This window comes from Paramisgurnus dabryanus, chromosome 11, assembly GCF_030506205.2.
Source record: "Paramisgurnus dabryanus chromosome 11, PD_genome_1.1, whole genome shotgun sequence".
Taxonomy (NCBI): domain Eukaryota; kingdom Metazoa; phylum Chordata; class Actinopteri; order Cypriniformes; family Cobitidae; genus Paramisgurnus; species Paramisgurnus dabryanus.
Window position 1 is genome coordinate 6,984,744 of NC_133347.1, and position 27,015 is coordinate 7,011,758.

Here is a 27,015-nt window from a genome sequence, read left to right on the forward strand (position 1 = left end):
TTTCGTACCACCTCGGTTGGGGTTCCAAGCGACCCGAGCTGATACCAAACGTGCCGCGAAAACACTGTAGATCACTGATTGGTCTGAGAGAATCGTCACGTCATCGCTATAATGTAAATATTAGCTTTAGCTTACTGCTAGCTTGCGCTGTCTCAAGCAAACATGTTGTTATCGGTGTTCTGCTATAAGTTTCCAAACACCCTTTTAGCGATGAAAAACATCCGCAGGTTGAGAATCCGGGACACCATAACAGTTTTTTCCAGACTTACAGTTTGTGGCGGCACATTCGCGACGTGCACGTCCGCATTATATATGCTTATATGCAACTTGAATGAGGCTCAGCGGAGCGCCGTCGACTGACGCCACGGGTCGGGTGTTTGAACAGAAACTGTCATGTGAGACAGAGGTAGTTATAAACGCGATGTGCAAACATCTATTTGTGGTGGCCAATTTTAATTTTGTGGCAGACTGAGAAATAAATGAATGTATGGGAATGTACAACAACGCTCTCACGTGTATGATGTCACAGCAGTAGGCAGCGTAAATATAACGACACGCCTATAATCCCTCCCACTCCGAAGTGATACTAAACTCGATGGAAAAGCTAACCACGCCAAAGTGAGGTGAGCTGACCCGACCCAAACTAAACTAAACCGTGGGGTACTATGCAATGGAAAAGCGCCATTAGAGGGGCTGTGTGCCATCGCGCACCAACTGACAAAGCACAGACTTAACTCATGACACAATGGATCACATTTGTAGTCGAAATAAATACATTTTTGCATTATTTCACTAAAAGTAATCAATAGGACTATCTTTAATATCAATCTTCATAGTGAATGAGTCAAAGTGGACCACATTATGGTGTTTTTATGAAAAACATTCTCCTCATGTTCCAAAAAAAACAACTAGTTTGGAATGACATGATGTTGAGTAAACAAAATTTACATTTTCTGGTGAACTACTTCTTTAATAAGCCACCAGAGACCACAAGCGTGTTTATGAGAGGACAGCTCATTGTTTCTCTAACAGGGCATGCGCTCGAGCACAGAATACGTGCATGTCCGAGCATATCCCTTTTCACACAGTCTCTGGGATTTGTCCGGGGATCATTTAATTTTAGTTTATTCACACTGGCAATGAATTTCGGGAATCTGTGCGTGCGTTCACATCACACACATTCTGTAAAGATCCCATAAAGACAAGTGTTGTGGATTTTATTAGCAATTGGTGGGGTTTTTCCCCAGCGTCTAAAGTTTGCTCATTATCTGCAATTTCTGTATTTTTGTTTCTGATTTGACCATAAAGGAGCACATGATGCACTGTTTTGTTATGCTGGTGAATGATCTCAGTTTTAGCGTGGATAGTAAGGAGCTACCTGATCTCTGCTTCAGTCCAGTTTGAAGACATTTCTCGTTGTAAATGTTGATTTGCATTTAAAACCCCCGTGTCAAAGAGCTGAACGATCACACTAGTCCTCACTATTACATACACCCTTACGGCATTGTTCCTGTTTTTACGAGCTCCGCTTTACGAAAGTGAAAAGAGGGACGTGTTTGCGTTCACAGAAAGCCTGCTACCAATTTTATGGGTCGCTATCTCACAAGAATTTGTACATATTTCATGAGTTGGCTAATTCATATTAATTCATACGACTACATTTGTACGTTTTTGTACGATTTGCCTTGACCCCTGTGACGTTGGGGTTAGGTGCGGGGTTTGGTTTTGTTGTTGTTTTTTTCATGAGAATCAAGTTTTTGCACGATTCATTTCATATGAATTCATACAAATTCTCGTAAGATCAGGGTGGATTTTTCTGGGATTAACATGCAGCGTGAATGGGGTTTGTGTAAAATTACGACTTCATCCCTCCACGCTTTCTCCGTGACCCAAATGAACTCGGCCTGATCTACTCCGGCACCACCAGAAAAGCCCCACATCCTCATCAAAAACCGCCAGAGGCTACAGATGATGAATAGGAGCACTGGATCTATTAATTCCCAGTAACGGTTCTTCAGATTCCCCCGCGTCGCCGGCACGATTAACAACGAAAGAAGACGTGCTAAGCTGATGCTCTCAGCTCTCCAAAGCAGCTTTGAATGTAATCAGGGAATACAATATGTCACCCTTTTTAACACCATGTCTGCAAGCCACCAAGAGCAAATACGCAAAATATGTTTTCTGGCACTTATAAACCCCAATGGCTTTGTATCCAGAAGGGTGCTGTTACATATATATACGATTATATTGTAGCACATGCCAAGTCTGTGCCGTATTGTCCCGTTTGTCTCTACTGTTGACCATAACAAAATGCTTTTGGGCGGATAACCATAAAGATTAAACGTCTCCTTCCCTTGTACTGCAGATGTCTGCCTGATCCTCAGTGTGTCTTTCACAGGATTTATAAAGTCTCACTAACACCGTCTGTTATTTAAAATATGTCTATTCATTGGAATAGTTTGGGTAAATAAACAGTGCACACTGTTTGTCAAGTGAAAAAGAAAGAGGTAACCGTTTGATTATGTATTTCTAAAATTGTCTAAAATAAAGATCGGTTGGTAAATAAATTGTCACTAAATTAATTCCCAGACGTACAGAACTGAAATACGCCGCATAAAACATGTGACGCACCATCATCCATCAACAACAGCCTTGAGAAGCCTTCTCTTTGTTTACAAAACCCTTCAATGTTTGAAAGGAAAACTTGGAAATGTGTCACTTAAAAGCAATCGAGGTCGTCCACTATAATTGCCATTTTTCAAAGTGGTTTCTTTTCAGTAACGGTGACAGAAAAGCATTTTGCATGCATATCTCTTTCAGGGTGAGCTGTATGATCAAAATCCAACATAAAAGTATAGAGTGTGATTTTATATTGAACGGGCCATGTCACAAGACTTTTTAAGATGTCAAATAAATCTTTGGTGTCCCCAGAATACACATGTGATGTAGAACACGGGTGCAAAAATCTCATTTCCATCATGACCAACGCAATCTACGAAGAGCAGCGCAAATTGGCGTAGGCTTTAAGACATGCTTTTTTAGCCGTTAAATAATTCCGCAAATACAGGTAAATTCACAAACGCAAACCTTAGTAAATCCTGTTGTGTGATTCATTTAAATAGTCTCCTCCCATAAATTTTACGTATGAAAGGGAAACTCCTACAAATGCATATGCAATAAGGTAATTCAGCCAAAAATGGTTTGTCTATGGTACCACCTTTTTTTAAAGTGTGTAAAATGCATTGCTTGAAACCATAAATAAACCTACAGTTGCACCCTACCCTTAGAAAAATTATCCATGGTTTTGCTAATAGTAATCAATACACCAAAAAAAACATAGTTACTTTACTACTAGGGTTGCATAACGATTAATCGCGATTAATCTATTGCAGAATAAAGGTTTTTGTTTATATCATATATGTGTGTGTACTTATTTATAATAACTTTGTATAAATAAATACACACACATGCATGTAAATATTTAAGAAATGTTTACATGTGTATATACATTTGTACACTTATGTATAATTTGTATATAAATATAAATACTTAATATATAAATACATATTTTTTATAAAAATTATACATGCATGTTTGCATATTTATTTATACATAATTTTTATTCACAGTTCACACAAATATATGATGTAAACAAAAACCTTTATTCTGCAACAGATTAATCGTGATTAATCGGTATGCAACCCTAGTTACTACACTTATACCATCAAATTTATGATGTAAACAAAAACCTTTATTCTGCAATAGATTCATTGTGATTAATCGGTATGCAACCCTAGTTACTACACATACACCATCAAATATATGATGTAAACAAAAACCTTTATTCTGCAATAGATTAATCACGATTAATCATTATGCAACCCTAGTTACTACACGTATACCATCAAATATATGACGTTAACAAAAACCTTTATTCTGCAAAAGATTAATCGCGGATAATCTTTATGCAACCCTAGTTACTACACGTATACCATCAAATATATGATGTTCACAAAAACCTTTATTCTGCCAAAGATTAATCGTGAATAATCGTTATGCAACCCTAGTTACTTATACCATCAAATATATGATGTAATCAAAAACATTTATTCTGCAATAGATTAATTGGGATTAATCGGTATGCAAACCTAGTTACTACACTTATACCATCAAATATATGATGTAAACAAAAACCTTTATTCTGCAATAGATTAATCACGATTAATCATTATGCAACCCTTGTTACTACACGTATACCATCAAATATATGATGTAAACAAAAACCTTTATTCTGCAATAGATTAATCACGATTAATCATTATGCAACCCTTGTTACTACACGTATACCATCAAATATATGATGTAAACAAAAACCTTTATTCTGCAATAGATTAATTGTGATTAATCATTATGCAACCCTTGTTACTACACGTATACCATCAAATATATGATGTTAACAAAAACCTTTATTCTGCAAAAGATTAATCGCGATTAATCGTTATGTAACCCTAGTTACTACACTTATACCATCAAATAAATGATGTTAACAAAAACCTTTATTCTGCAAAAGATTAACCGCGAATAATCGTTATGCAACCCTAGTTACTACACTTATACCATAAAACATGGTTAATTTTCATATGAGTATTTACAGTACACCAGGCATGGACACATCATTGTTTTCGGCTTTTGGTATATCAGGATCCCGATGAGTTGATGCATTTCTATGGTCATATCGTCCAGCCCTACATCTTCACTTCTATTGAAAGTACCTTGACATGACAGCGCTTGTGTCAAATAAGCAGTGAATACTTTCATGTGGTAGTTTGGTTATTCTAATCTGCATGCAGCTGCTGTAATGAACTGTACACCGGTGAACATCGGTCTGAAGCGTGGTTGTGCATATGAATGTCCCCACGTGTACAGCTGTGACCTGCCTGCTAATGCACGGGTGCGTATGCCTAACAAGTCAATGCCTAATGGAGTGACTCATTACGAGCAATTTTCGTTCCTACGGCCATTCACTCAATTTGGATATATATAACAAAGCTTACCGAAGCTACCGGCCTTACGTGACGCTGTACGTCACCTGCACTTGGACTTTACTGTATGACAAACGAAAGACTCACCGTCCATCCACCTCCATCAGTAGTCATGTCGCAGTACACCTGAAAGCCTGCCGGGTAATGTGTGGGAAAGACGGAGTAGATACCATCTTCTCTTTGCCCGCTAGCATAGATGTCACTGCAATCCCTGGGTCTATAACCTGCCAGAAGATAGAAAGTCACTGCATCACCAATCCACATCAAGCGTCAGTCTGTCAGTACATAGTTTTTTCTTCTTTTGAAAAACCTGTGCAAGGTACAGTAAAAAAGCTTTTCAATTTTCAAATCTGTCATCTCGCACCTGCTGTCTAAGCGATGGCACGTCTCTCTCATACTGTTAGAAAGCTTATGAGGGAATAGGTGTGAAACCCTTCCAGGGCTCATTAGAGCTGGCTGAGAAGTCGAAAATATCTGGCTAACAAGGAGGATATTTTACCCTCTCCGCTGGCGCAGCCCTTGGGCCGGACACTGCGCACCGGAGCCCTCTGGAGATCAGCCTTGAGACGGCCCTTGATGTTGCCCGTTTCCTTCTGCATGGAGCTGAGCGCATCGCTCACCGAGTTCACCACCTTCACCATGTTGATCTGACTCTCCGAAAGCAGCTGGAATGGGAAAGTATGATGGAAAGAAGATAAGCAACACCATACAGCACAAAAATTTGATTTTTATAAATTTTTCACAACAATCAATCTTAAAAAGTGGGTTAATTCATTGCATTAAAATGGAAAGAGACTCAAAGACCCTCTACTAATCAATGGATAAAGGAAATGTCCTCTAACATTGCTTCGGAAAAACTGACATTTGTTATCAAAGGACAGAAGACAAAAGACTTTTATAACATCTGGACTTCATTTCTACACTTCTGCGATCAAGTGGACCTGACAGCAGAATAACTTATAGAACCTGAGTAAAACAAGGGGGGAAACAACACAGAATTGCTGCAAATGCTGAAGTTATTACTGTATTATCAATAGGGCTGATTTTTTGATTAATCGTTTTTTAAAATGTGGTCGATTCAGAATCGATTCTCAAAGAGCAGAATCGATTTTTTTCTTTCACATTTATTTCTGCCAACATTGAACGAAAGATTAACGTTAATCGAATTACTAGTCTTCTTCACTAGATGTCACCCTATTTTTTGCTTTGCGCGAGGTTACCAAGGAGCGAGAGGCAAGCCTGTCATTCATTTATTCAGTGCTTAAAATGGCGGTTTCAGGTGCTTCATCGATTTTAATAATTACCCACTTGTAACCTGCTGTTCACCGTTCTTTTTATTAGTATACAGTAGTATTTGTATATTTATTGAGTTGAATCGAGAATCGAGTATAAAAACCGCCCCTAGAACCGGAATTGAAAATTGAATCGAGAATCGAAATCGAATCGATTTGACAGCTTGCGAATCGAAATTGAATTGATCTGGAAAATCTGAATCGATACCCAGCCCTAATTATCAAGTAATAACTTTAGGTTATTACTTAGATAGATTTAGGTCTATTTTTATGTAATTTCCTTATTTTCGAGTTTTAATTGTTTATTTTTAATTGCTTATTATAATTTATTGTAGGGTGTTTCCTTTTGTCTAAAAAACATAATAAAAATAGTAGTGAGAAGGGGGGGGGTTAATAATAATAATGTGAAGATATTTTGTAAATTTTCTCCTGTAAATAGATAAAAAAGGTATGCATCATTAGTAATACGTGTTGCTATTTGCACAACTTTAAAGGTGATTTTCAACATATTTTGATTGTTTTGCACCCTCATTGCAAATTTTGAAATCGTTGTATCTCAGCCAATTTGTTTTAACTGTTTATTTCGTTATTTCATCTTTTGTCTAGAAAACCTAATAAAATAGTGGGGGGTGTAATAAAGGGTGGGGGGTTGATAATAATAATAATGTGGGGCTGTGTGCATAATTTCCTTTATATGAAAAATATTTGGCACAAAGGGATTTAGGCAATTAGTTGTTAAATGACCAATGTTCAATCAGGGGCGTCATGCACCAATTTTTTTTAAGGGGGCACAGTGTGCACAGCTCACAGAAATTTGTGCATACACAGACATCACACTAAATATTATAAAGCTTTCAATATTTTCCATGGCCCTTACATTTCTAACAATCTGAACACCCCTGCTTTCATGCAAAAACCTCCAAAATAAAAGTGTTGACTAACTTTCATATCAAATACTATTTAATCGGAATAATGACATATTGGTATCATATTTACATATGAAACGGCATGTTTTATTTTATTTTTTTAGTTTTAATAAATTGTTTAATTTTGTCATTATTGCATTTTGCACAACAACTGTTTTATCCTATAAAATTAATGTAATTTTAAATTCATTAAGTATATAAACAATGAAAATGACATAAGCTATAGCCACGTGATTTTAATTGATTGTAATGTTCAATAATGATTAAAAAAAAAAATTAGATAAAATTATTAGGGGAACGCATTATTGCATCAAATTTTACCTCATATGTGAGCATGTGTGATTCCGCGCCCCCGTGAACTCTGGCGAACTTTGGCGCTGTACCAAGATCTAGAAATCTACTAATATAACATCGAGACTGTCACATTTTAAACCACACATTTTCTACACACAGGAGGTTAACTGCACATTACCGTACTTGGGTTTGGAAATGTTGTGAGGGTTTATTACACGTTTTAATTTCTCAGATTGCAAAATGCAGCAGCCGCAGCAAAAAGCCTGTGAGCGCGCTCAGACGATGACGTCTGTGACTGCGCTGTTTGCAGCGCCTGCCGCCAGAATAAAGTAATGTAACACGATTAAAACGGCGAAGTAACAAGGAGGCAGCAAGGAATTGATAATATTGTGTATATTAAAAGACAAATAACAGATTAATGGACGCTTTCTTTGATTTTGGGGTTGCATGCAAAATCCTTTGGCTCAAACAAACCAAGGGGGCACGTGCCCCCTCAGTTTGAATGTGCATGACGCCTCTTGTTCAATAACGTTAAATCGTAAAATCATACTATATTATGTAAAGATAGTTATGTAAAAACATAACCTGGATATATTAATTATTGCCTGAGTAAGGCCAAGTCAAGATTGAAATTAATGTGAAAGTAACTTTGGTGCTCCTGATCTTATCTTATGAAACTTTAGCGTGAATTTCACAGACAGGGTCACTTAACTTTACGTTCACTTGAGTTTATTTTTACCGGTGGTCAAGCAACAAGCCTTTGCCAAGGTATATAACCACACATACTGCATATTCATCTATTGTAGTTTACTAAACACATTCTGTATAATGAGGTCATTCAGATGCCTGGACTGTTATAGTAAAGTATGATAGATACTGTTGTGTGTAAAACTACTTATATGTGACCCTGGACCACAAAACCAGTCATAAGTCCCACAGGTATATTTGTAGCAATAGCCAACAATACATTGTGTGGGTAAAAATATATATTTTTTAATAACAAAAATCATTATGATATTAAGTAAAGATCATGTTCCATGAAAATATTTGGTAAATTTCCTACCGTAAATATATAAAAAAATATTTTCATTACTAATATGTGTTGCTAAGGTCTTCATTTGGACAACTTTAAAGGTGATTTTCAACATGTTTTTTTTTTGCACCCTCAGAATCCAGATTTTGAAATAGTTGTATATCACCCAAATGTTTTCTTATCCAAACAAACCATGCACCAATGAAAATCTTATTTATTCAGATGATGTATAAATCTTAATTTAAAAAAATTGACCCTTATGGTTTTGTGGTGAAGGTTAATTTGTACTTAACTTTAGTATCATTCAAACTAAATTATAAATGTATCCTTTTTTTGTTTCACTTACTGTGAATTTTACTTAACTTAAATTTGATTTAAAATAGCAGTGAAGTACATTTCTATTTTGATGTAGTTAAAGGAACAGTTCACCCAAATACAAAAATTCTGTCATGATTTACTCCCCCTCATGAGTTTCTTTATTTTCATAACATGAAGATATTTTGATAAATGGTGGTAACCCACACAGTTGACGGTACCTCATTGATAGTAATAAAACCAAATACTACGGAAGTCAATGTGTACCGTCAACTGTGTGCTTAACATCATTTATCAAAATATCTTCTTGTGTGTTCAACATAATAAAGGAAGTCATTTAGGTTTAAAAAAAACATGAGGGTTAGTAAATGATGACAGAATTGTAATTTTTAGGTGAATTATCCCTTTAAGCACCACTTACATGTCTTTAATTTAGAGCGGTACATTTTCATACATTTAATTGTTAATTAACTTCGCCATTGACTAGTTATCTTGTCAATTAAAAAACATTTGGATAAAAAAGTGTTCCTGATAAATTGCTATGTTAATCTGCAATACCGCAATTATCCACTAGATAGCTTAACCAATTTATGAAAAAACTCAAGCCAAAACGTTACTTACTAAATTTAAACTCTGTGTATGTTTTGATAATCGTTCTGAATCTGATCTCTAACAAAATTCCTTCACAAAAATGCTATTATTTTAGCTTTTTGCTAAAAATACAGATAGGATGAAACTTTTTACCCGTTTTGTTTGTTTATTGTTTGTTTGAAAGCAGAGGGACTGTTGTGAAACTTTTGTGAAAATGACAAAAAAACGCTGGGGGCAACTTTAAAAAAAAAAAGATGACGGGGAATGAGTTAAACAGTTGCTGCAAAGGAACTTAAAAGGCCAAAGTATAGTCCCGAGGGTCCGCGTACAGTAAGCAAGATACAATTTTCCTCATCAGAAGCATTATACATTGTACTCATAGGTTGCGCATGCACCTACATGAGAACATAATATGTCGCCCAGGAGATGCATTGCATTTTGTCGCAATGTGCATGTATTGAACATCTGTGTACACTTATAAGTCAAACTATACTGTACCGTGCACGTACGTTCGCGTACAAGTAAAAAAACAGACTATACTCCGGGCTTTTAACAGTCTAAAAAAATATAGAAATGTCAAACCACAATATAAGCTGCTGTTGAATGTAACGTTTGATTTTAGATCAAACAACGCAGCACAGATGCTTAATTTCCTCACCAGACCTTTACAGAGTCATGAATTTGAGAAACCTGTCTTGAAACGTCCACGTTACTTTAATTAGAAAGTCTTTACCGTCTCTTCGCTTCATTGTGCTGTCTCAGAAGCAAATAAAAAAGGGCTAAAACAATGCAGGCAGTGTGAAATTACAACGCTATTAGCAACTCAATTCATTCTTAGTAAATTCCTCTCCTAAGACTCGCATGCTCAGAAGGGAGTTTAATTCACCAATGCATTCTTAATTGCTTCACAAAAAGATGAAATGAATTATTAATAATTGTAGTAATACTGTAGAAAAACATATGCAGAATAAACTATTGCAGATGATATGTATACAGTAAGTGCAGTGTGCCATGAAACCCATCAAAGGAGACATGAGGGAAAGATCTGAAGGTGCATTTACAGTACACTGTGCAATCACACACAAGTGCCTTTATAAGTTACACACAAGAGTCTTAGATAAGCGTAAAAGCCAAGCAAGAGGTGTGAATAAGACTGAATGTGTATATACTGTAGGGGAGAGCGGGGCACAACCTAATGCATTTTGGCTCGATCATTCAAAAGATATTTGAGTTTGATTAATTATATTTTTAAACAAGCAACACACACATATCTGCTACAAATGAACATTTGAAGTTTGTTTCTAGTACTTACCATTCTTGGACAATTACACCAAACATGACAGAAGTTCAAACGTTACAACTTACCCCATAGGTGGGGTTAATTGTAACATGCAGGGGGTTAGTTGTAACACTTGCTAAAAATTAAGTTTGCAGGCAAATATTTCAATACTATTTTGTCTATATACTTGAAGTGGACATTGTTTATATATCTGTCTATAATAGACTGGTATTCACACTGTATTCATTCATCCAGCCCTTTTCTAACAATAGTTCAATTATAAATGGATACAAATGTCTAAATATAAAATCAGCACAATTATGACAAAACTTTTTTTATATGTGACCCAGTCTGTAATAACCATACTACAGTTTCAAAAATCAAATACAAGAAAATGAGCATCAAAGTCTGATTTTAGTCATTCATTTCATTATGATTTCAATCTTTGAAGTGATCTTATTTAATCAATATTAAAGATATGAACAAAAATAAATTTGACACACGATTTTTGATAAGACTTTGTTGGCAGCCAGCAATCATTCGTGTGTAGCCTATTTAAAACAACGGCAAGAATTACGCTAACATTAGTGGTTTTCATATCGTAAGTGCTGAGGGGTTAGTTGTAACACAGCGTTACAATTAACCCCGCTGGGTCAAAATATCTTCAAGCCCACCAAAAAAGTTGCTAAGAGCTGCAGACATATTTCAAAACGATGTTTTAGTCAACAAGACACAGATTAATATGACATAGCATTAGATTTGGTATCTTACACAACCAACTTAGAAACCGAAAAAAACATGAAAAAATTTACTTGCATGCCAAAACACTTGTTCATCAATAACTCTCTGGAAAAACATTATATATTTCCAATAACCTACGGGAGATCGTCTTTTGGCAGGGTGAAAAAATACCGGAAAAACAAAACGCTCAACCTTGTGCAACAATGTAAACAGCCCGTGTTACAACTAACCCCGCGTTAGTTTTTGCCCCAAGCCCCCCTATTTATTCAAAATATGTGACTCTGTCTGTAAAATCCAGGTTAAAGTCTCATAATCTTCAGATTACGATTATCAAAGTTTGATACAATATTCAATATTAAAGATATCAAGGTTATATGTCCACATAATGTTCTTTGTGTAGGATTATTTAATGTAGAAAACAGTAAATCACAAAAAAAATACTTAAGCTGGGTTTTCAAAGGCACAAATGAAAGAATTCACACCAAAATCACAATAGCAGGACGCAATACATCATAAGTTGATACAGACGATACAGACGACAAAGCTCAAGGTCTGTCTGACACAGCATATCATTCACACAGCATTAATCCGTCTCATATTAAGCTGTCATCCCCGCTAACTCTATTTTTATTGGCAGGTCATTGTAGACATAACCAGAGCGTGTTCAGGTTCATTTTGACCTTTCCTAAAAGCTCAGTTTAAACAATTAAAGCAATTATTAGCGTGTGTTCCTCTGCAGGTTTGCTCTGGTGCACAGCTGATAGCGCTCCAGTCTAGCAGGTCTACAGCCAGCGGGGCTGTAAGTCGCTTGGTTTGAGTTTCCCAGACAGCTCTTTATTGCCTGCATCAGCAAAGCAACCCAGGTCACCCCGATGGGAACCGACCGTTCCAGAAAAAGACATTTTTTTCCCAAGGACGTTTTTTATGTTTCATACATCATACATCCTAACTGTGCTATGCGAGTATGAAAGCGCTGACTAAAAATTGTGAGAATGTTTCGTAACGCTGCGTGAAAGCGTAAAGTTCTCCTCAGAGGTGCGAATGAGAGTCAAGCTCTTTATTAACACGTTTGCACGTGAGCATATGTCGCGGTGACAACACCGTACGCTACGTATGTGCGGCCGTGCGTGGTGTGCTGAAGTTGATGACAGGTGACGCGCCGAGCACTTTCTGTGCGAATGGATACGACATTATCGCCTTCAGCTCGAGGCACAATTTTTTCGCTTCAGTACGCTGCCATAGCAACAACACCTAAACGTCTATCATTACGAGAACACCCCAAAAAAAGACCACACAGGTATGAAAAATACATAATATCCTTAAAAGTACAGTGGTCTAACCTTTCACTGACCTGAGTTGTTCCTGTAGCTCGATTGGTAAAGCACTGAATACACATACGTATATACATATACACACATATATATATATATATATATATATATATATATATATATATATATATATACATACATACATACATATATATATATATATATATATATACATATATATATATATATATATATATATATACATATATATATATATATATATATATATATATACATACATATATATATATATATATATATACATACATATATATATATATATATATATATATATATATATATATATATATATATATATATATATATATATATATTGTCTAAAAAGTAGACTTCTTTTAATTTTGCTCATCAAGAAAATACATCTTAATTTAAGAATTTTTTGTTATTTTTACTGAAAACAAGACAAAAATACTAAGTAAGAAAGTATTTTTTGTGTATTTTTTATTTTTTGTAAACTTTTATTTTGTATATGATTAATCTACCGCTAGATTAATCTATGCCCAGCACTAATACACTGCATACATCTTTTTTTATCTGCCAATGGGGTAAGCAAATTGTTCTTGAATTTAGTGTTTAAGAAAAACATTCAAGATTTTTTTGCTTGTTTTATGCACAAAATCACTTAAATTTGATATTTCTGGTCTAAAAACTAGACTTATTTTCTTGGGTCGTTTTGCTCATCAAGAAAAAGCATCTTAATTTAAGAATCTTTAGATATATATATGTATATATATATATATATATATATATATAAAATTTAAGCGAATTTGTGCTTAAAACAACCAATCTACGTTACCCAATCTCAACAAATTATGTTCCTTCACTGTAAAAAATACTTTGCTGCCTTAATTTTTTTTGTTGAATCAACTGGGATTTACAAGTCATTTCAACTTACTATTATTTATATTGACTAGAGACGAGTTGTTATAACTACAGGTGAGTTGTTATAACTTATAAAATTAAGTTGACTTTTCTCAACTATATTTTATAAGTTGTGAGAACTCATCTCTGTTGACATGACTTGTGAGTTGATTTAACAAAAAAATTTAAGGCAGCAAAGTATTTTTTACAGTGTACTGTATAGTACATTTTTTATTCTTTTTTGTGATACTGTCACGAATTTCCGTGTTTTTTTGTGATCGTTTCACGAATTTCTGTTTATGTGTCATTGTCACGTATTGGTTACTCAACTGTTTTTTCTATTTTCTAACCATTGTTGCTTAGATTTAGGGTTAGATTTGGTGTTTGCGTTACAATGCCACTTTAAGTATTAGTTTATACAAAATTTGTGAATTCTTTTTTTATATTTTCTGATTTTTATTTTTTTCACATGGCATTAGGGTTAGAGTTGGGTTTGGGTAAGAATGTCATTTTATGTAAAATTTTATGTAACTGAAGCGACAATAGTAAGAAAATAGGACAAAGCAGTTGATCATACAATACGTGACAATGACACACAAACAGAAATTCGTGATACGATCAGAGAAAAACGTGGAAATTCGTGACAGTATCACAAAAAAGAATAAAAAATTACGTGACTAAAGGTTACGTAATTTCGTGAGACATACACACTACATTCAGGTATGCATTTAAGAAACATTTACATGTGTATATATATATTTATTTATATTTTTGCCTTCAATATTTAATATAAAAACATGGATATATAAATAAAAATTTTGTGAGTTTAAATATACATAATAATTACACACAGTACACACACATATATAGTATGCAAAAATGCACTTTTATTTTGTATGAGATTAATTTAGATTAATCTAAGCCCAGCACAAAATTATATATATATAATTTTTTTAATTAAATGTATGTATAACACTAACACAAACTTTTATTTTGTATGCAATTAATCGCGATTGATCTTTTGACAGCCCTAATAACTTCTAAAGCACTGTAAGTTGGTTTGGATAAAAGCATCGAATGTAAATGTGTTCTTTCAACAACAACAAAAATCAAGCCTCTTGATATATCCACAAGGTAAGACTGATGACCTCAGCCTTCATGTCTAACTCTTTTTCATCAAACCACACATGCAGCAGGACCAATTAAAGCATTGAAACATCCAAACTCACCTTGAACTCACAATCTCAATGTCACCAACCAAGAACAGAACGCCCACTGACTGCACATCTCAAGGTATGTCTGCGTTCATCTCTCTAAAAACGTCTCACGTAGTGATGATGGAGGGAAATGAAGTGAGGTTAAGAGTCCCTGTGCAAAAACATTTTTGCAGATAAAGAGGCACAGATAGCCTCGCTTTTAAATAAGAGCTGCGCCACCCATTCGTCATTTTAGCTATCTTCAGCCAGCACTGAGACACCTATGGCGTAAACATTATTTAAAAGAAATTTGCTGCCGGTTTGAGGGGTTTTCATTAATCACGGGCATATATGAATACGCTTCCTCTGCAGGACTGCACATCATCAATAATCTCGCCAACGGTGTACAAGCCCGAGTTTTCGAACATACTTCCCAGTTTTAGAAATGAGTGATGATAAATCAGAGACGAAAGTCGTACAATCGAATAGGAGGAGCACAGACGCCTCAAAACGTTGACTTCTTTTCCCAATTCTCTTGTTCCACAATTGATAACTTTGACGTGAGGTTTTTTTTTTATTGGAAAGTCAAAATTTCCATATCAATGATGAGCCCTTTTGTATTATGAGAGCGTAATTAAACTTACATTTGGCAGATGCTTTTATCCATAAATGACTTATGGTACATTCAGGTATACTGTAGCTTATCAGCATCTATAATGCACTACTAATTAAGCCATGGGATAAAATGAAACAACTGACAACTTTGCCATTTCCCGAGTACGAAAACAATCGCTAAGGTTGTCTAATAACATCAAAGTCGAGCTGTCCAGACTTTATCATTCAAGACGATGCCATTTTCTGTCAAACGGCAGATGCGGTTTTGCCAAGAGAAAAGGGAAACTGTCAGCATGTATTAATTTCAATGTCTGGCTGACAGATGAGTCAACACGCTCTCCTTCCACCCATCTCCAAAGTAAAGGGCAAAAGAAAGTTCGAAAGAAGTTTATCATAAGAAAGAAAGGCTTCAAGCGTCTTTCAAGTTCGCTCTCATAAGACCTCACGCAAAGATTAATAGGCTCTCTTGCTAAACAGTCAGACTGATATAAAAAAAGATCTACAGCTGGTACCTGAGCTTCACTACACCCCAGGTTTCATGACACACTGAATATGCGTGTCAAGACGGTCTTAAATTGGGACGGTGAGGCGTGAACTACTTCTCTAAACGTATACCACTGGTCGTCCACCACCTCAGATGCCCTGCCAAGTCTACAGAAGTGTCTGTGGCCTAGTTGTGTGATCTCTGTCTGAATGAAAAAGGGAATTTGGGAATTTGAGGTCTTGTCAAAGTGCATCATGTTGGATAATGCTTATGTCATTTAATTTATGCTGACTTTGCAATTTAAGGTTGAAGTTGAAGAGAAAGTTATGATGCATAGCTTTAATGTATGTAGCTCAGGTGGTAAAGCAAAACGTTAGCATATAAATTTGTTTTCAAGGGAATGCACCGTATGCTTTAAAAACTAAACTTTGTGGCTGAATTGGTGAATCGCCAACTGATAGATTGTGGATTCGACACACATAATGATAAAGAAATGTATAGATTTAATGCACTGGATAAATACATCTGCCAAATGCATACATGTTAATGCACGGACCTACTGTATAAAACCAAGTTTTAGTGGATAAAATCACAAAAACTGTGGTCTAACTCAATGGCGGCTTGTGACTGCTCATTCGAGGGGCGCAAATTCGAAATAAGTGTTCGGAGTGTCGTGTGTTGCTTGCGTTTTCTAAATATGTGTTTGTTGCATCATGTGAATCATGTGCATCACTTGTTTTGTCAAAATAAATGCCTGCTTCACACGCGTCAAAACCGTTTATGATAAAAAAGACGCACACGTTCACAAAATACACGCAAGACAATCCCTTAACAGTATTAACATAGGGTTGATAATAACTCAACATTTTTAGAGCGCGAGTGGCCATAACTTACAAAATCTAGTTGAAATTGCTTAACTTGATTTGATATGTTAAACTGCAAATTTAAAATAGTAAGCTAAAAGACTTTTAAAGCCAACTATTATATCTTTAATACTTTAAGGTGGTAAATTTTTGTTGTATACTGTAACTTTGAGTTTTTCCCCAAGTCAATAATTTTGTCCTTATTACATTTTCTACTAATGCACATGCATTGTATGCATTTTTATAATCAATGCAATATTTTCGGTTCGATGTCATTGCATATGTTTGGACCCAACTATACAATGAGGCTTTATAACTTTGATGTATTCTGCAAATTCATTTATCCAAAATGACTTACAGTGCATTTAAGCAATGCATTTTTGAACTTGTGCACTCCCATGACCTTGGCATTGTCAGTGCCATGCACTACTAGGTAAACTACAGGAATCCTGTAACTCCAAGATCAGAGAAACAGAAGTCACATTCACAAACTCATGCAATGTTAAAGTTACACGGCAGTATCACAAGTAAGTTGGGCTATAAAAGTGGCGCATTGACTCTAATGCAACACTACGTTCTTTGTGTTCTAGTTTCTCAGGAGCAGTGAGGTGGGATAATGACTAAGAAGCCCTGGATTCAGCCAACCTCATTAATGATCCAGAGCTTTTGCAGCGTCAGATCGCTGGCACTTTGGGATCTGCAAAGAAAACCTTTATCCATCCTTCAAAGACACCCAGAGGAAAGATTTACTTAGCGTCTCAGCAATTCCACTGTCGTTGGAAGAATTACTGATTAAAGGTGAAGTGTGTCATTTCTGCGAAACAAATGACATCTGACAGAATCGTAAACATGTACATTTCCCAAACATCATATTGTTCTTGCAACGTCTTTGTTTGTAATTGGTGCATGTGGGAAACGGTTACAGCAGTGCCATCCCAAACCCATGAGAAGGGATACGCACAAGGTTTACATACAGTATCTGATTGCTCCTATATTGTGATTTTTTACTGTTTAATCAAATGCAAAACATGTGTTAATTTTTAAAGTGATGCACTCTAAAAAAAATAATTTTCAACCAGTGTTGACTCAAAAAGAGACAAACCCAACCTGGGATGTAATATAAGATAATGCTGGGTTGTTTCAACCCATTGTTGGGTCAAATATAAACATTTTCTGGGTTAATTTTACCCAAAGGCTGGATTTTTCCCTTTTTGACACAACATAGGGTTGATAATAACTGGCCATAATTTACAAAATCTACAGTAGTTGAAATTGCTTAACTTGATTTGTTAAACTGCAAATCTAAAATAGTAAGGTAAAAAACTTTTAAAGCCAACTCATTTTTTTGTTGTATACTGTGTGATTGTATACTATGAGCTTTTCCCAAGTCAATAATTTTGTCCTTATTTACCCAAATATTATAAAATACATTTTCTTAGAACTGTGCAAGGTAAGATAAGACTCATTTTCAGATAATATATTTTAGATTAGTTTTTTTTTCAAAGTTCTTTAGTGTCACTACTGCTTTCGAATGAGGGGGTGACAAGTTGATGTGTAACTTTAAATGAATATAACTCTGGTATTTTTTGGTCTAAAAGCCTAACCTTGCTCTTGTTTTAAAGAAGGCAAGATTTTTTACTTAAGTTGGAGGTGAAAAATTTGACAGAAAAATAATTTAATTAATTTAAAAAAATGCAATAACATATTAATTTGATAAGTAAAAGTATAAAAATGTAAATAATTCACAAAAGTAATAATGTAAACATGAGGCCATAAGTATAGTTGTTGGGATCCAAATTTCAATGGTTTGCTGTATACACTTGTCACAAATTAATAAATTACTGTCACTGCATTATTATTACTGCTATTGGAGCTTTGCAATGATATATAGTTTGTCAACAGATTTATACCAAGATATAGTGTTATGAATAAATGAATATGCATTCCTACACTGAAAAAAAAAATTATTCAATTTACTAAATTTTTTAAGGTAAGTGGTTGCAATCAATTTATTTAAGCTACATTTTAACAAAAAAAAACAAAAAAAGAAAAAAGAATAAAATAAAAAACTTTTCATTAAATGTAACTTAACTCTTTCCCCGCCATTGACGAGATATCTCGTCAATTAAGAGAAAATGCTTCCCCGCCAATGACGAGATTTTCCGTCTTTCCACAATACTATTATCCAACAGGTGGCGCCCTTCCGCAACTTTTTAAACCCGGAAGTATTGCCCTAAGGCAAGCGGCTGAATGTCCGTGTCTTTTTTTTAAATCGCTCTGAATGGGATCTCTATGAAAAGTCCGTCACAAAAATGGAATTATCTCTGCTTTTTGCTCAAAATGTGGTGTTTTTGCAGAAACCTACTAATATTCAAAAGCTGATTACAAAAGAACTACTGAAGGTAGGATGTAACGGTTGGTTTGTTTGAAAGCAGAGGGTCTGTTTTTTCATTTGGTATATTGTATGTTTATATATTTAAAGAAGAAAATTTACTGGAAGGCATTAAACTTTGGTGAAAATCATGAAAAACGCTGGCGCTGGCTGGCAACTTTTTAAAAAACCGCTGGTGGTGAAAGAGTTAAAAACATTGAGTTGGGGCATATAACAAAAAAATGTCACTACATTATTTCTATCATCAGATGACCTTCACATATGAAAACTACATTCTGAGAGCTTTCCAGTAATAAAAGTTAATCAAGATTTTTTAGGTTTAGAGCAGGGGTTTAGTGTTACAAATATGAAAAAACAAATTGGGCCCACATGTGGGCCCGTGACGTTTTAGAAATTGACTCTCACTATGTCATATCTTTCCCAAAATGGTGATGAAATATGAAAACTACACTCTTAGAGCTTTCCAAAGATATATAGTTTGTCATGATCCGATAAGAATTCATATGCAAAACACTGAAGTAATTGTAGGCATCCCACTGGTGGGACAGTGACAGGATTATCAATGTTTTGAGGCACACTCTTTTCATAAATGAATCTACCACTATTAATCTATTACTCTCCCTACATAATTTATTTTATAAAACACTGTCAAAATATGTATTCTAGAGGTTTAGACCTTCACAGCAATATATAGTTTGTCATGATTCAATAAACATTTACATTCAATATTAAAGTAAACCTAGGTGTTGCTCTAGAGGAACAGTGACAGTTAAGTGGTTTTAATAAACCTCACTAAAATATGTTATACTTTTGCTTAAAATAAATAGACAAATCTAATAAAGTTTTTAATAAAAATTCTGACAACCATTTTTAGGGGCAGTTTCCTGGACAGGGCTTATCCTACTCCTAGACTAAAATAGATGTTTGCCTTAATTTAAAAACAACCTGTTTACATATATAAATGCCATTGTTGTGTCTTAAAGGGATAGTTCGGCCAAAAAATGTTATTATGATTTACTCACCCTCAAGCTGTTCGAGTTGCATATGTCCATCGTTTTTCAGACAAACACATTTTCGGATATTTTAGAAAATGTTTTAGATCTTTCAGTTGATTAAATGTAATGTTACGGGGTCCACGACCTTCAAGTCCAAAAAAAGTGCGTCCATCCTTCACAAAATAAATCCAAACTTCTCCAGGATGATGAACAAAGGTCTTCTGAGGGTAATCCGCACGTTGTTGTTGTAGAAATATCCATATTTAAAACTTTATTAACATAAATAACTACCTTCCGGTAGCGCCGCCATCTTAGACTCCTCTGTATTCAGGAGAGAGTATTAGCGTAGTGTACGCACTTTTCTTAGTGACGTATGACAAATTCGGAGGGCGGGGGCACAGAGCAGCAGCAGAGTAACCTCCGTAGGCTGCGTAAGCTCTCATCCTGAATGCGGACACGACTAAGATGGCGGCGCTACCGGAAGGTAGTTATTTACGTTAATAAAGTTTTAAATATGGATATTTCTACAACAACACCGCACGGATTACCCTCAGAAGATCCTTGCTTATCATCCTGGAGCCGTTTGGATTTATTTTGTGAAGGATGGACGCACTTTTTTTGGACTTGAAGGTCGTGGACCCCGTAACATTACATTTAATCAACTGAAAGATCTAAAACATTTTCTAAAATATCAAAAAATGTGTTTGTCTGAAAAATGATGGACATATGCAAATCGGACAGCTTGGGGGTGAGTAAATCATGGGTTTAATATCATTTTTGGCCGAACTATCCCTTTAAGATGCACACTAGTATTGTTTTTTAAGGTTTGTTTATAAAAAAGACCCTCTAAGGCCTAGTCCTGGATTAGTATAAACCCTGTCCAGGAAACCGTCCATAGGTTTGAAGGATGTTTATTTTTTAATGGAATTTTTTTTTATTAATAAAATTATGTTTTTGCAGTTGTTGTCTCACACTGGGAGAGGAAAGAGCATTTTAACACAGAAAAAATACACACTTCACCTTTAGAAAAAAGACAAAAACATTTAATAAATCGAATTCCACTGTTTTGCAGTAAGCCACTGGGTATATTGCATTTCATTGCATTTGTAGAGACGGAGGTAAATTCTTGCTACAGACGGTCTGAATCGTATAAGCTTAGGGTATCACGCTATCCCTGTGATTAAGTTTTAAAATTACCCTTCAGGAATCTCATTCTGTATGCTACGAGTTTGGCTCAATGTACTCATATCTGTTTTCATATTTGTCTTCAAGGACGAAGGGTGTGCAAACCAGTTTATACCCCTTATCAACTTAACCAAGACAAGCGTATGTGTCTCTCAGGCTGGGAAATCCATCCTTATCATAAAGTTGACTCTATGATAAATAATAAAACGTTCCCATGATGACTGTATAGTCTAAAGTCCACACACAACACAATCATCCCTATCGACGTGGCTTTGTTTTTATTGTCTTGCTGAGAGAATCTAATGAAAGCAAACCCCCGGTTTACTGGCTGAATTCATAAAACACTCATCTAAATGTAAGGACCACAGATCGCACCTGTCTGTAATTCTGTCAGCTGCTCTCCGGGGTCGAGCCTGTAATGATGCTATCATAAGTTAAACAAGCAGAATTTCTAGCGTACTTTGATAAACAACAAAATATTGACAATTATATTGCAGTTTACACAGTTTAATAGGGGATATAATTGAGATGTTCAGCAGACTGCCAAGATATAAAAGGCTAAATGGAAATGTTATGTTATATTCTTATGTTATATCGGTAAGATTGTATTTGTTAACATTAGTGAATGCATAAGCTTACATGAATTAACAATAAACAATATTACAGCATTTATTAATCTTAGTTCACTTAACTAACATGAACAACTGTATTGGCCTTAACAAAGATTAACAGATGCTGATAAACTATATTGTTTATTGTTAGTTTATGTTAGCTAATACATTATAATGTTAACAAAACAACCTTATTGTAATGCTCATTATGTCTGTTATTTTCTGACACAGTAAAAACTCAAATTAACATTATAATTATTGGAATTACTGGAATTTAACATCCAGTTTTTTGTAAAAGTTTGATTTTCTTGTTATAAGGCCAGTTATTTATTATCACATCAATATCTGTGTGTTTTTTCACAAAATATTTTTTCCATACCATAGCTTGAGAGGATTATTTTGGTCAATAGAAATCAAAGCCGAAATGGCAGCTTGTGAGAATCAGGCTCCACAGCTCTTGACACTTTCTGGGATCCCTGAAATATCTTTGTGCATTTGTCATTACAAAATGGCTAGTCAGTTTCTAAAGCAGAAATCTCAAGCATGTTAAACATCTGTCTGCCTGTCTGTCTATCTATCTTAAATAGAGAACTTTTGTGTCTTTCCATATGTGCATTTTTCTGTCCATCCATCCATCCAAATACGAAAGAAGAAAGAAATGGTTTGAAAAAGCAAAAATCTTTAGCATGTTAAGTGTCTGTCTGTCTGTCTGTCTGTCTGAATCTGTTTGTCTGTCATCAACAGAGAAAGTTTATGTGTCTATCCATGAGTCCATCCATCCATCCATCCATCCATCCATCCATCCATCCATCCATCTATCTATCTGTATGTCTGTCTGTCTGTCTGTCCATCCGTCCGTCTATCTATTTATCTATTTGTCTATCTGTCTGTCTATCAGTCTATGTGTCTATCTGTCTATCCGTCCATCCATTCATCTATTTATCTATACATTAATTTATCTATTTATTTATTTATTTATCAACCTGCTTATCTATCTGTATGTCTGTCTGTCTGTCTGTCTGTCCGTCCGTCCATCTATCTATTTATCTATTTGTCTATCAGTCTGTCTATCAGTCTATGTGTCTATCTGTCTATCCGTCCATCCATACATCCATCCATCTATCTATCTATCCATCCGTCCGTCCGTCCGTCTGTCTGTCCATCCATCCGTCTATCTATTTATCTATTTGTCTATCTGTCTCTCTATCAGTCTATGTGTCTATCTGTCTATCCGTCCATCCATTCATCCATTTATCTATTAATTTATTTATCAACCTTATCTATCTGTATGTCTGTCTGTCCGTTCGTCCGTCTATCTATTTATCTATTTGTCTATCTGTCTGTCTATCAGTCTATGTGTCTATCTGTCTATCCGTCCATCCATTCATCCATACATCCATCCATCTATACATTCATTTATCTATCTTCTATTTATTTATTTATTTATCAACCTACTTATCTGTCTGTCCGTCCATCCATCATCCGTCGATCTATCTATCTATCTATCTATCTATCTATCTATCTATCTATCTATCTATCTATCTATCTATCTATCTATCTATCTATCTATCTATCTATCTATCCATCCATCTATCCATCCATCCATCTATTTACTGTATCAACCTACTTATTTATCTATGTATCTATGTATCTATGTATCTATGTATCGATGTATCTATCTATCTATCTATCTATCTGTCTGTCTGTCTGTCTGTCTGTCTGTCTGTTTGTCTATGTGTCTATCTTTCTATGTGTCTATCTGTCTTTCCGTCCATCCATCCATCGATCTATCCATTTATCTATATATATATTTATTTATCAACCTACTTATCTATCTATCTGACTGTCTGCCTGTCCGTCCGTCTATCCGGATGTCCGTCCGTCTGTTTATCCGTCTATCTATCTATCTATCTATCTATCTATCTATCTATCTATCTATCTATCTATCTATCTATCTATCTATCTATCTATCTATCTATCTATCTATCTATCTATCTATTTGTCTATCTGTCTGTCTATCGGTCTATCGGTCTATGTGTCTGTCTGTCAATTTGTCTATCTGTCTGTCTATGTGTCTATCTGTCTATGTGTCTATCTGTCTATGTGTCTATCTGTCTATCCATCTATCTATTTATTTATTTATCAACCTACTTATCTATCTATCTGACTGTCTGCCTGTCCGTCCGTCTATCCGGATGTCCGTCCGTCTGTCCGTCTGTTTATCCGTCTGTCTGTCGGTCTGTCTATCCATCCTTCCATTCATTCATTCATCCATCCATCCATCCATCTATCCATCCATCCATCCATCTGTCTGTCTATCTATCCATCCATCCATCCATCCTTCCATTCATTCATTCATCCATCCATCCATCTATCCATCCATCCATCCATCCATCCATCCATCCATCCATCCATCCATCTGTCTGTCTATCCGTCTATCTATATGTCTATCTACCAGTCCACCAATCCATTTATCTATCTATCTATTTACTGTATCAACCTACTTATCTATCTATCAATTCATCTATCTGTCTATCCATCTATCCGTCCGTCCATCCGTCTATCCGTCCATCCATCCATCCATCTATCCGTCCGTCGGTCCATCCATCTATCTATTAATTTATTAAATTAATTCTGTCTGTCAGTCTGTCTATCCGTCTATCTATCTGGCTCCGGTGTGTTTTGTCATTTCGCCTTAAAGTGCACATTGAAAATGAGGTGAGTCTAGTGGGAATGTTGCCATACGACACCTTTGTGTGACTCCCCTGCTAGTCAGTTTGCAAGTCACTTCTTCAAGTTCCAATTAGAAAAAATGAAATGAGCCGTTCGTCACACGTGATAATCTCATAAAGGGCTTTATGCCAAACAGATTACTGTTGGGAAAGTAAAATTGACAAATGGCATCATGTGAAGTATTTAGCCTTAAATTACAGTCAAGGGTAAATAATCTTCAAACTGATCAGCGATCGCTGCACTCATGAAAGGTCATAGCATGGGGAATTGTGGGACATTGTGTGTAATGGTGCCTGTGATTTTCTTTCATTTTCCCATCTCAACCATTCAGACAGTGTTGATGAAGGCTTTTATAATAACGGCTCGGCTGAAGGAGACATACTATACTCAGACAGTAGAGTACTTGAACTTGAAGCTGAACCAAAGTGCATTAAAAAATCATGTTTATAGTAAGTTTGAATGCGATTTCGACATTTAAATTGAAATAGTAAACAGAACTAACCTGGATAAGCCTGCCCTGTTCGGACTGAAGAGTACTAAGCTCCTGACCGATGTTAACTTGACCCTGTCTGAGGGCGTTGTACTCCATTTTTAGTTGGCTGGCATGAGCGGACAGTTTGGCCACCTCCTCTGCCAGTTTAACCAACAGAGCGCGGTCTTGGCCCTTTACTGACTTCAGATCAGTGTCGTGGTCCGTGAGCGAGTGCAGAAGAGAGGTCTGTACACCCTCAAGACGCAGGAAGTTATTGTTGTAGTCGGGGCAATTGGGATCAATGAAGATGTTGATGCGAGAGCCATCGCCCCTGTCGATGGTTACCAGGGCATTACCCTCATCCTGGTTGGTGCTGATGAGGGGGGGCCCGTCGGGGCCGGTGGGCGCTTGGTAATGATTCATCAAGAGAATGATGCCGGTTACCGTGACAGCCAGTAACACGGCGACAAATAGCAGGATGGTGCACAGGAGATAGCTACAGCTCATCCTCTGAAAAGAGAAAGCGAGGGAAGCACATTAGTACACAGATAAACAAGATAAAGCTGGAAATTTATAGCTGGAAAGGCTTGTGAAAGTAAGTGCGGAGATGGAAGCACAAAAATGGGTTGTATTTTTTACAGTTTTAATATATAATAAAACTTTGAAAGCCTTATCTAAGTTATATGCAATGATTAAACTTCCAGTAGACTCATATTTGACATATCAGGATAGCACAGATTCAAAAGTAGGTTTCCCATAACCGCACATTTAAAAATCCTGTATATGGAGATGCCTGCTGAAGTTTCGTTTGGTATTATTTAACACCTGAAGACAAGTGCAAGTGCATAAATTTAGACATTATTATGAAAGATATATGAAGTTGCACCATTTTACCATTTTACTTCCTTCCTTCCTGACTTATTTATGACCCTGTCTTTGAAATCCATGCTAAAGTCTCAATCGACTTTTTAGATCAGGAGCATCCAAGTTTGATGTCATTTATTGATTTCACATTGATTGAATGGCCTCACTCAGTCAATTTTAAAGATATCAAGGTTGTATTTTCACACAATAGGCCATTATACACACAGATTATGGAAAATCTGAAGAAAATTCATTTGGGATTTGCCTGAAATTGTTTCATTTTTGGTGCACTGCCAATGATTTTACGGAATCTGTGGGTGCATTCACACACATAATGTAAAGATCCCGTAAAGACAAGTGATGTATTTAAAGGATCAGTCAATTTTCTTTTAAAAAATCCAGATAATTTACTCACCACCATGTCATCCAAAATGTTGATGTCTTTCTTTGTTTAGTCGAGAAGAAATTATGTTTTTTTAAGAAAAACATTCCAGGATTTTTCTCATTTTAATGGACTTTAATGGACCCCAACACTTAACAATTTTAATGCAGTTTAAAATTGCAGTTTCAAAGGACTCTAAACGATCCCAAACGAGGCACAAGGGTCTTATCTAGCGAAACGATTGTCATTTTTGGCAAGAAAAATAAAAAATATGCACTTTTAAACCACAACTTCTCGTCTATCTCCGGCCCTGTGAAGCCCCAGCGTGACCTCACGTAATTGAGTAATGCCGTAGGGAGGTCACGTGTTACATATATGAAACGCACATTTGCAGACCATTTTAAACAATAAACTGACACAAAGACATTAATTAGTATCATTCGACATCCAACAACGTCTGAACGGTCCTCTTTCTCCACACTTGTAAACACTGGGGC

At 35.7% G+C, this 27,015-nt stretch overlaps 1 protein-coding gene across 1 annotated transcript in view; it reads right to left on the reverse strand.

The window, feature by feature from the left end:
• Positions 1-27,015, reverse strand: part of fibcd1a (fibrinogen C domain containing 1a) — a 155,197-nt gene that overhangs the window by 92,398 nt on the left and 35,784 nt on the right. Inside the window, exons 3-5 of the mRNA XM_065248381.2 lie at positions 25,303-25,782; positions 5,542-5,707; positions 5,130-5,266 (exon numbers count right to left, since the gene is read on the reverse strand). Of these exons, the coding sequence (XP_065104453.1) occupies positions 5,130-5,266; positions 5,542-5,707; positions 25,303-25,782 (783 nt within the window). The remainder of the gene's footprint in view (positions 1-5,129; positions 5,267-5,541; positions 5,708-25,302; positions 25,783-27,015) is intronic.